This window comes from Tachyglossus aculeatus, chromosome 19 (genome assembly GCF_015852505.1).
Source record: "Tachyglossus aculeatus isolate mTacAcu1 chromosome 19, mTacAcu1.pri, whole genome shotgun sequence".
NCBI classification, from domain to species: Eukaryota; Metazoa; Chordata; class Mammalia; order Monotremata; family Tachyglossidae; genus Tachyglossus; species Tachyglossus aculeatus.
Window position 1 is genome coordinate 3,473,874 of NC_052084.1, and position 12,146 is coordinate 3,486,019.

Here is a 12,146-nt window from a genome sequence, read left to right on the forward strand (position 1 = left end):
ACATTTGAATTAACCCTGCTTACCCTTTCACCGTGTGATCTCTGCCATTTTGTTCCAGCCAGCAGTCTGCCAACTCTGTTTTATTGTACTCTCCCAAGCGCTTAGTACAGTGCTCTGCATACAGCAAGCGCTCAATAAATATGATAGATTAATCCACTGACCTGTGAGCTTGCCGCCCACTCCCTCTGCACTAACAACCATAAACCCAGCACACCTGGATTCGACACAGATCCGCTCCTAAGCAAGACAGCATACCTGCCTCAGGTTTCCACCTAGGAATTAAAAAAAAACACCTCAGCCCAGAGAGTCAATCAATCAATCAATGGTATATGCTGAGCGCCTAACTGTACTAAATCCTCCGCCTTTTCCACATGTCAACAGTTTTGGTTTAGGATTGGCTTCTTTTCTAACTTAGGAGAAAAGCCCTTATGCGGTGCATGGGTGTGTGTGTTGCTTGTTTTCTTATTTCCGGACAAGCACTGCAGTCTTTGTTGGGTGAAGGGAACAGGACCTCGGCGGTGACTCAGCCCTGCCTCCATAAATCCGCTTCCCGCTGGGCTCCAAAACGTCCTCGAGACTGCTTGGTTCCCCGCTTGGTAATGAGGAAAAAAAATCATTTTTCATTTCTCACATCCCATCCCAGTCACCCGCAGAGCGGAGGTGTCAAAACTCCTCAGGCCTCCGGTCCCCGCTCGCTCATGAGTGTAAGCAGATAACAACATGGATGCCCGTGCTCCTTGCCGGGATCTTGGGGGTGTTGAGGGAAGGAGGGAGGGAGGGTGATGGGTGGAAACCAAGCAGCAAACCTCTAGCTGTCCCTGGCAGAAGAATAATAATCATGAATACTGTGGCGTTCAGTAAGGGCTCACTCTGTGCCAAGCGCTTAAGCACTGGGGTAGATATAACCGCCCCGCCACTTGTCAGCCGTGTGACTTTGGACAACTTCTTTGTGCCTCAGTTCCCTCATTCGTAAAATGGGGATTAAGACTGAGCCCCAAGTGAGACAACTTGATAACCTTGTGTCTTCCCCAGTGCTTGGCACATAGTAAGAGTTTAACAAATACCGTCGTTTTACAAAACCATCATCTAGACCATCAGCTCTCTGGGGGCAGGGAATGTGTCCGTTATATTGTAATAATAATAATGGCATTTATTAAGCGCTTACTATATGCAAAGCACTGTTCTAAGCGCTAGGGTAGATACAAGGTAATCAAGTTGTCCCACGTGGGGCTCACAGACTTAATCCCCATTTTCCAGATGAGGTAACTGAGGCACAGAGAAGTGAAGTGACTTGCCCGGAGTCACACAGCTGACAAGTGGTGGAGCCGGGATTTGAACCCATGACCTCTGACTCCAAAGCCCGGGCTTTTTCCACTGAGCCACACTGCTTCTCTATTGTACCCTCTCAAGCGGTTGGTGCAGTGCTCTGCAGACAGTAAGCGCTCAATAAATACAACTGAATGAATGAATTCCATGCAGCGCTTAGAACAGTGCTTAACAAATACCATCATCGTCATTACTATAGCATCGACCGATCCCCCTCTAGACTGTAAGCTCGTCACAGGCAGGGAACATGCCTACCAACTCTTATCCTGTGTTCCCAAGCACTTAGTACAGTGCCGCGCACACAGTTGAGCACTCAATAAATGCCACCGATTGACTGATCATCAGAGGGGGAGAGATCCCAGAGCCCTCGCCCAGCCCCACCTCGGGATCCTCTGGGAATTCCTTGGAAGCTGAGTCTGGTGAAGCACTGGAGATCAGAGGTCAGACAGATCAATCAATCAATCAATCATTTATTGAGTGCTTACTGGGTGCAGAGCACTGTACTAAGCGCTTGGGAAGTACAAGTTGGCAACATATACAGTCCCTACCCAACAGTGGGCTCACAGTCTAAAAGACTTGCTTAGAGAAGCAGGGCCAGCTACTCAACTGGAGAGAGCCCCTGGATCGATTCCTTCTAATTTAAAACACAAATGATTACAATCCTGCCATCAAGGCTCTTAACCCTCTGTTAATTAAAAGGCAAGTTTACTATAAAGCTATTAATGAGGCTCTCAGTTTTATAACACCTCGATTACCTTGTCTGTAAAATGGGTATTAAGACAGTGAGCCCATGTGGAACGGAAGGTGTCCAACCTGATTAGCTTGTATCTAGAAGCAGCATGGCTCAATGGTTAGAGCCAGGGCTTGGGAGTCGGAGGTCCTGGGTTCAAATTCCGACTCCGCCAATTGCCAGCTGTGTGACTTTGGGCAAGTCACTTCACTTCTCTGGGCCTCAGTTCCCCCATCTGTAAAATGGGGATGAAGTCTGTGAGCCCTACGTGGGACAACCTGGTCACCTTGTATCCTCCCCAGTGCTTAGAACAGTGCTTTGCACATAGTAAGCGCTTAACAAATGCCATTATTATTATTATTCTTACCCCACCACTTAGAACAGTGCTTGACACATAGTGAGCGCCTAAGAAATACCATCATCATCGTCTACCACATCCTTTTCATTCAAAGTGGTCTACTTCTAACCCCAGAATAGCTCTTTTATATATCCCAAACATGGGCCAAAATGGTATCTTGCACTGTATATTATAAACCTGTGTTCGGGTGTATAATAATGTATTCGTTTTTATGGGTTTCCCCCAGCCACAGCCTCTCAAATTCCTGGGTTAACCTGGTCCAACTGAGGAGAGAAAAGCCGCTGAGGAATTCATTCTTGGGGCGCGGAACCAACAAACTAGAAGGCTCTTACTGAGGGGGAAAGGGTGGAGAGAAGGAGGAGGAGATATTACACAGAGAAGAGGAAGGAGTGGGATGGCGGGTGGATTTAATTGCCCTTTTGGGACACCGTCCCATGGGAGAGGCACCAGGTCACAAGTCAGTTTGGACAGAATGTCATCCCTGTCTAGTGTCAGGATACCCTCCCGCTTTAAGCTCCAGTGGCCTGCTGGAGCCAAAATTCAAAAGCTTCCACACTTCTTGAGCCCTCGATAGAGGGTGAGATCAGCTCCCAGACACCCTGAGAAAACATCCGTGAACTCCCAGGGAGGACCCGTTTTCCTCCCTTTCCCAAGGTTTTGTAAATCTGCACATTTCTGCATTTTCATCTCATCAAGCAGATGGTTTTTACCCACCAAACCGCTAGCCGAATAGCAACACACGATATATATTCACTTTACGCAAGGTGACTGGTCTCCTGTGTCTTCAAAAGAGGGGCAGAAAATCTCTTCTGGGAGGGTTTTTGTAAAAAAAAAAAAAAAAATGTTTTAAGCTAGTCTTTAATTGCATGAACTACTTAAAATTGTTTAATATTCCAAGCTAACCACCATCTATGTGAAGTGCAGTTCTGCTAATGTGAAGACTAAGTTCCTCAACTCCATTCATTCAATTGTATTTATTGAGCGCTTACTGTGTGCAGAGCACTGTACTAAGCTCTTGGAAAGTACAATTTGGCAACAAATAGAGACAACTCCTACCCAACAACGGGCTCACAGTCACACTCTATTGCATTGTACTCTCCTAACCATATTTATTGAGCACTTTCTGAGCGCAGAGCACTGTACTAAACACTTGGGAGGGTTCAGTTCAACAGAGACACGTTCCCTACCCACGAAGAGCTTACAGTCCAGAGAAGGAACTTACAGTCTGGAAGTGGGGTGCTTCGTACAGTCCCCTGCACAAAGGAAGCACTCAATAAAAACCACAGATTGATAGATTCCCCTCTCCTATTACAAGCATATTGACAGGAGGAGCTCTAATTTTTCTAATATGTCCCCCAAGAACGTTGGAAAGAGCCTGGTTCCCTGAGAGCTCTCAATTCATACCAACTGATTAAAGATGAGAATTTTCTCAAATGAGAAAGCCAGGCAAGTAGCTGAAAATGAATTCAAGCTTCCACTGCTAAGTAGCAGAACTCTGCACACAGTAAACACTCATTAAAAACCATTGATTGATCAGTTTGTTGTACTGATTTGTATGTGGAAAGCAGGCCTGATGAAGCCCAATTTGGCTCCCGTGAGATAGGAGGGAAAACAAAGTAGATGAGAAGTAAAATCCTAGCGCTTAAGGAACAAAGGCTGGAAAATGTACGCATTTAATCAGCTCTGCTCTAGGAAAATAAAATAGTTGCATTAATGTTGCTCCCCAAAAGGTTTAAGATAAAGCATGTCCTCTCCTTGAGGCCACACGTGGGAAATGAGGGGCCGATAAAGCCATGAATTAAATAATTGAGTTGAGCTAAGACTGTTGCTAGCTTTTTGTGTCACTCTTCTAGTTAGTCTACATCAGAATTCTCCAAAATAACAGGCAGAAATTGCTTTTCATTGTCCTTGTTGGGGTAGGGAAGGATTGGCTAGGAAGAGCTCCATGAACCATCTAATAGGGGGATTTTGGAATGTCTGAATCCAGTCCTGGATTCTCTTACGATTCCACATAGAAAAAGACGAACAAGAAATTTGACGAGCTGGTTGATTCTCTTGAGAAGAGCCCCAGTCTGTTGGGAGAGGTTTTGGATTCAGATTTCAGGGCTCAGGGAGCTACTTCCCTCCTAGTTTTCCTCACCCTCTTGATCCCCATTTGACAGATGAGGGAACTGAGGCCCAGAGAAGTTAAGTGACTTGCCCGAGGTCACAGAGTGGACGAGTGGCAGAGCCGGGATTTGAACCCAGGTCCCCATTTCCAGGCCTGTGCTCTATCCACTAAGCCACACTGCTTCTCATTTCCTACGAAGGTGGGAGTTGCCATCTGCCTTGTCCTCAGGTGCTCTCCTTCTGAATCACTCATTCATTCACTGTCATATTTATTGAGCGCTTACTGTGTGCAAAGCACTGTACTAATCACTCAGAAAGCAGGATAGCCAGCGAATGGGAAGCCTTGATTTAAACTCAGAGCGTAGGAATGAATAAGGCACTAATAATGTCTCAGCACACAAATCCAGCATCTTTTTCCTCAGAATGAAGAATTCCACGGACGAATCGCTCCTCTAGGGAACCAGAGGCCCGGCCCCGTAAGCGGAGCTCTTTTTAGATCGGAACTGGGATTCTGGAACAAGTTAGGGTTAGTTTCCCGGGAGAAATCCACGATGGATAGGGACACAGGGTCGAGAGGGAACATATGCTTCTAACCTGGGGCACTGGAGAAGAATAGAGTTGCCCCCAGGGGCAAAAGAGGACCCCTCTGGACAGATGGAGGGGGTTTGTGGAAAATCACAGTCCCCTCCCGGGTGGGTTCACAATGCAAGAAGATGGTTCCCACTATTTCTGGGGCTGGAAAATGTGTGTCTGATAATGGGAAAACCAGCCACCCCTGCCGTAGAGACCCCAGGAAGTGACTAGTCCCCCCAGCTTTTTCAGCTCCTGATCCCAAGATGCGCTTGGCTTTGGTAAGCTTTTCAGTCCAGCCTCAAGGCCCGCCGGGTGTTGCTCTATCTGGACTCATTTCCCCCACCAAAATAACATCCAATTTAGACTTCCCTCTAGCCTGGAAGGTCTCTGTGGGCAGGGAATGTGTCAACCAACTCTCGTAAATTACACTGTGCTCTTCCCAAGCGCTTAGCACAGTGCTCGGCTCGCAGTGAGTGTTCAATAAAGATAACTGATCGATTGAGCCGATTTTGACCAGCTTTCTCTCCAAAACGAAATGTGTCCAGCTATCAAATCGTAACCCTGGCCATTGGCTACCAAAAGCGTGTGAGCCCTTCATAAATGTTTTTTTTGTCTCATTAAAGTGCACACCCCCCCCCAGTAATTGATCATTAATAGTAACTGTATTTGTTAAGCGCTTACTATGTGCCAAGCGCTGGGGTAGATAATCAGGTCCCACGTGGGGCTCACAGTCTAAGTAGGAAGTAGGACAGGTATATTGAATCCCCATTTTGCAGATTAGGGAACTGAGACCCAGAGAAGTTAAGTGGCTTGCCCAAGGTCACACAGCAGGGACGCAGTGGAGACGGGAGTAGAACCCACGTCTTCTGACTCCCAGCCCTGTGGTCTAGACACTAGGCCACGCTGCTTCTCTAACGAAAGCTGCTTCATCGCAAAAGACGGGTGTGGACAAAGCCTCCGTGCCGGAAAGGCTGAATTTTCCAGCATTGTTGTCCTATAGGGAGACCCAAGGGAAATGACTGTTCCACCTGCAGTAAAACTCAGATCACACTGACTCACCCTCTTTGGGTCAACGGTTCGCCACGAAGCATCAGGCCTCAGTGAGATCGCTTAATCTAACCCTGGAAACCGAGAGCCCCGGTTGGCCTGAAAGAGTGAGCGGGGACTATTATTCTGCTCCATCACACATCCTACCAAAAGTTCGCCAGTGTGGGAATGCCCAGAATCCACGATAACATAAAACACTCTCATCAAACCAGCCTCGCCTTCCACGCCTGCATTGCTTCCACCAGAACCCACCCCTGGGGGTTGGAGTTCGGTTTTTCCACCCTCTCCCGAGGAAGGACGTCGTGGTACAGGAGGGTAACGACGAGACGATCCCGGGAGAGGAGATTATACGGTAAGAACGCTTATAAGGTAAGAACGCTTAGCATTTAAGATTGGTCGTTGGGTTTGCGAAATGCGACTGATGGGTTTTCACAGCCACAACACTCTTGTGAGGTAGGTGGGGAGAGCGTCCCATGGCCTACCAGGAAATAAAGGCGAAAGCGTCGAATGGATTATCTGAATCATAGCAGGAGTCGGGGCAGAATTAGAATCCAATAAATCCTCGCTGGCAGGTATGGATTAGGATAGGGTGGACCAGCATCCCTCCTGGTTCATAATCGCCTCCCACAGACTCTAAAACAAGCGACCACTAGTGAATCTAGAGAATAATCTAGCCCACCGGAATGCGTTAGTCTCCTCCAAAAACACGGTGATCCGCGGTACTGAAACTAACTACTCTTCTCTGAAAAGCACCCGATGTCTCAAGTCACTGCCGTTTGAAGATGGATCAACACACGTTTGCAGGCACACACTCTCCATACCACGTTGATGAAATGAAGAAGACTCGCTTAATCGAGGCCTGGCTGCAACGGAGTAAGAAAAGGTTGTTAAAAAAAAAAAAGGAGGCTTTCCCCTTAATAAGGCTGATGATGATTTGTCGGGAATTATCTGTTCGCTACACTCATCTCTGAAAAGGGGACAACGTTTGATTTGAAAACAAAACGGTTCACACCCAAGCTGGCGAGGCTTTGATAAAGCCCAATTAAGAGGTGAAAGAGAAAGGTTTGGGGGGAAGCGGGGGGGTCCCTGAATCACCCTTCTGAGGCTCTGGGCCATTTCCACACATAAAATTACATAAGTCTAGGGGTGGTTTTTTCCAGTGAGCTTTGAAGAGAGGCACGAGAGATGTGAGAAAGTAAAACGTTGGAAAAGGGCAGAGACTGAACAAAGTCAAACCAATAGTACGAGAGAGAAGGGGACACATCAGCTGAGAGTTTGTCTTGGGATCGAGTCAGTATCCCTGGGAGGACATACAGGTGAGAAAGGATTGAAAATAGAGGTGGAAGATTTGGCATCCGCCCTTGCCGATGCGAAGCATCCACCTCGCGTTTCCCATAAATAGATCTCTCCCTTCGGATTAAACCCTGAACAGACAAGGGGCGAGGAAACGTCCCAGAAGCCAGAGAAGAGGAACAAAGGCTTTCGATTCCGACGTCCAATTTCCCATCCAGCCTCTGGAGGGAAATGACATTCGGAGTCTGAAGTAACCGACGTAGGAGTCTTAAATCCAGTCCAGGTAGAGCTTAGAGTTGGCTATTACCTTATGCACTTCAGAGAATCTTTTAGGTAAGTGTGCTTTTCTCTTAAAAAAAAAAATCCCAAAACAGACGTATTAAATTTTTTGCTGTTTCCCCCTAGTCCTTCTATCCAGATCTGAATCGTCCCGCGGGTTGGCCTCGACGGGCACCCTCAGTTTACGTTTGGTGTGGCGGCTGCCGTCTTGTCCGGTGCCGCCGTGATGGGTCTGTGGCTGAGGCAGTTGGGGATTTTGGTCAACTGGAGGTTCTGGGCGTAGGGTGAATACCAGTCCCTCTCAAACACGTCCTTCAGTTGCTTGATGACGCTCGTCTCGTTCCCCGCGTCCGCCTGGCTGATGACCAGGCCGGCTCCGGCATTCTGGGTGAAATCGTTTCCCACCCAATCGAAATTCCCTACGGAGAAACAAAAAGGCGTGCGAAAAGAGAACTGAATATTCGGATTAACGGACAGATAGCGAGATGCTGCCCGATTTTAAGGAACGACGGCAGGGAGAGCGGTGTGCGTTGACAGCTCAGAGAAAAATAGAGTCCGGGTAAGCACCCCATATGGTACATTAATATTTGCATATTATTTTGGCATTTTTGTCAGCTTTGCTCAATTTGAAACCCCAAACAAGTTCTCTGCTGTTCTTTTTGTAAATGTTATTTCTTATTGACGTTCGCAAGGCGCACTAAATACAGCAACATTTGAAATCTATAGGACTACGCCAAAAAAACCCCACGAGGAAGAGTTACCTTCTCACAGAAACAGACTCTCCAGTGGCACGAGTGATGAGTTCTGGTTTAGGACTCCTCTGCTCGAAGATCCGCAAGAGCAATATCTGTCCCCACTCCCCACGTTCCCTGCCCGTGCCTACCTACTCTGTTGTCTTTTGTTCTTTCCCAAGTGCTTAATACAGTGTTCTGCACACGGTAATAAATACCTTTGAATGATCGATTGATTGATTGATTAGAAGCAGAGTGGAAAGAGCACAGGCCTGCGAGTCAGAGGTCCTGGGTTCTATCCTGGCTCTACCACAGATCAGCTGAGTGACCTTGGGCAAGTCACTTAACTTCTTAGCGCTTCAGTTATCTCATCTATAAAATGGGGATTAATCAATCAATCAATCAATCGTATTTATTGAGCGCTTACTGTGTGCAGAGCACTGTACTAAGTGCTTGGGAAGTACAAGTTGGCAACATATAGAGACGGTCCCTACCCAACAGTGGGCTCACAGTGCTTAGAATAGTGCTTGACACATAATATTGTCATTATTGTTATTATTATTATTGGGGGGCAGGCCAGGGGATGACAAATGCTAGCAGGGGACCCCCTAGTTGGGGGGATGAGGGGCTCCTACTGGTAAAAGGGAGGGCTTCTCCTCCAGGGTCCCTCCACATTCCTGCCTCATCAGTTGGCTCATGGGTCACTTACCAATGTAAACCTCCCTGTCGGTCACCACGTATTTGTTGCGGTTTAACTTCGGGAAGGAGTTATCCTTTTGTTCTTTGGAAAGGCAGGCGCTCTCTTTCTCCAGGTCAAAGAATTTCTGCAAGGAAAAGAAAAGTGAGGCCGGGGGAGGAGAAGGCAGAGCCCGCCTCCGTCCCTTTTCCTGGGGGACAAGGGTGTGTCGATGAGCCCGGTGCAGAAAAGCAAACAGCGCCCAGATTTCAGTTGGCCAGAAAAGCAATCTGGACTCATCTCGGCTTTCTGAGGGAAGCCGTAGGGCCTGGTGGAAAGAGCCTGGGCGTCAGGGCGTCCGGGTTCTAAAAATAATAATAACGGTAATGGCATCTGTTAGGCACTTACTATTTGCCAGACGCCGTTCAAAGCACTGGGGCGAGTACAAGCCAATCGGGTTCATCATCATCATCATCATCAATCGTATTTATTAAGCGCTTACTATGTGCAGAGCACTGTACTAAGCGCTTGGGAAGTACAAATTGGCAACATATAGAGACAGTCCCTACCCAACAGTGGGCTCACAGTCTAAGAGGGGGAGACAGAGAACAAAACCAAACATACTAACAAAATAAAATAGAATAGATATGTACAAATAAAATAAATAAATAGAGTGAAAAATATGTACAAACATATATACATATATACAGGTGCTGTGGGGAAGGGAAGGAGGTAAGATGGGGGGATGGAGAGGGGTTGGACACGGTCTTTGTCCCACATGGGGGCTCTCAATCTTAACCCCCATTTTCCAGATGAGGGAACTGAGGAACAGGGTAACTTGCCCAAGGTCACACAGCAGACAAGTGGCAGAGCCAGGATTAGGCCCGGGCTCTATCCACTAGGCTACACTTCTTCCCTAATCCCGCTCTGCCTTATGCCTGCTGCGTGACTCTAGGCAAACCGCTTAATTTCTCTGGGCCTCGGTTTTCTCATCCATCCAATGAGGATTCACCACCTCTCCTTCCTCCTACTGAGACTTGTGAGGGACAGGGACCGCATCAGACCTGACCTGACCACCTTAGCGCTTAATACAGCACTTGGCACATAGGAAGCGCTTAGCAAGTACCACCATCATCATCAGGATTATTATTCAGATCATGACAAACTGAGCTGAAGCACCTGAAGAGTCAGCGATGTCAAAACGTGGGGAAACACGAGATCTGCTGGGGATTAAGCAAGCCTGCGGGGAAAATGGCAACCTGAGGGAAAGGGGAAAACTCTATTCTGCTGCAAGATTTACTAACACCAACTGGACATTGCAGTAAGAACAACTCTTCATCCCCAAGCGAGGTAAGTGGCTAGTTATTAAATCCTTTATGAGGTATCCTCCGGTTCTTGAATGCTGACTGTCATCTTTTATTGGCCGCTGTGACCCCGCGACCAGCCCACATTTCAATAAAAATAGAAAATTACTCAGAATAGGCTCATTTCTGGCTTGTGCTCTTGGGATAATTAGATTTTTACTGGCTTCAGATTGAAACCACATTCTGGGAGAGGGAGAGAGAGTGGCCATTAAAACCCTTTTTATTTCCCAAACAGCCAGCCTTTGTCCTCCCAGTTTGGGGGAGTCTGAGTTTCTGGGTGATGCCGAGGGTCTTGAGAGCAGTGGGGAAGGCTTCTCTGACTCAGGTGGGAAATTTTCAGGACGTGCCCCAAAATGCTCTGAAAAACAGCGTGCCCATGATTCTAGTCCTGGTTTCTAGTCCTGGATCTGCCACTTGCCTGCTGGGAGACCTTGGGCAAGTCACTTAAAAAAAAAACCTCTCTGTCCCTCAGTTTCCACCTCTGTGAAATGGGGATATGTGAAATGTGAAATGTGCTCTGCACACAGTAAGCGCTCAATAAATACGATTGAATGAATGAATCTGAGGAAGAGTTGCCCGTCAGGGCTTTAGAGACCCAAAATGGTGGCTTTCAGTCCTGACACTCAGTCTGTCAATTATATTAATTGAGCACTTACTGTGTGCAGAGCACTGTATTAAGCGTTTGGGACAGTACAGCACAAGCAGCTTGGCAAGGTGGATAGAGCACAGGAAGGCTTGCGAGTCAGAAGGTCATGGGTTCTAGTCCCAGCTTTGCTACTTGTCTGTCACTTAACTTCTCTGTGCCTCAGTTCCCTCATCTGTAAAATGGGGATGAAGACTGTGAGCCCCACGTGGGACAACCTGATCACCTTGTATCCCCCCCAGCGCTTAGAACAGTGCTACGCACATAGTAAGTGCTTAACAAATGCCATCATTATTATTTAACTTGCTGTGCCTCAGTTACCTCATCTGTCAAATGGGGATTAAATCCTCCTCCCTCCTATTTGTCCATGTGGGACAGGGACTGTGTCCAATCCGATGAACTTGTATCTACCCCAGAACTTGGACCGGTGCTTGGCACATATTAGCGCTTAACATATCAAGTACCATAATCATGATTATTATTGCGAGCATTAAATTTAGCCAGGGTAAATGCAGCTTCTCTGGATTACAAAGATCAGGTCAACGATCGGGTGACTCCAAGCCCAACAAAATCCTAGATAGTTTCTCATTACCACTTTAGCTTCCCCTCTCTTATTTAGGAATTAGTCCTCTTTGAGGACCTGATCTCTCACACCGTAGACAATTAATGGTGGAAAGACAGCCCGTTTGGCGACTAAATTAGTGACAAAGGCATCTGCTCGTTTGACTTATTTTGCGTCTCCGGGCAGTTTTATTAAGAAGTCAGCCGACAGTTGGGCAAAATCGACCGATGCGTCTTAATGAATGTCAACTGTGGAGTGACAAAATGGGATTTCAGGGGGAAATCCATCGGCCTTTGCAAGTCGTCTGTAGCTGAGAGGGAAAATATCGTTATTTGGATGAATGAAATTGTCCTAGAAATCGTGCGTTATTAGGGTTCGGAATTATTGTTCGCTGATGTATTGCAGAGGCCCAGGTGGAAGTGACACGAAATGGAGACATTTCAGGGGTGATTTGT

General features: G+C 47.2%; 1 protein-coding gene across 3 annotated transcripts in view; it reads right to left on the bottom strand.

The window, feature by feature from the left end:
* Positions 1-5,972: 5,972 nt before the first annotated feature.
* Positions 5,973-12,146, bottom strand: part of PLD5 (phospholipase D family member 5) — a 74,187-nt gene continuing 68,013 nt past the window's right edge. For all 3 annotated transcript variants that reach the window (XM_038761097.1, XM_038761098.1, XM_038761099.1), the window contains 2 exons: positions 9,156-9,270; positions 5,973-8,134 (listed from right to left, as the gene is read on the bottom strand). In XM_038761097.1, the coding sequence (XP_038617025.1) occupies positions 7,893-8,134; positions 9,156-9,270 (357 nt within the window). In that variant the 3' untranslated portion in view covers positions 5,973-7,892. The remainder of the gene's footprint in view (positions 8,135-9,155; positions 9,271-12,146) is intronic.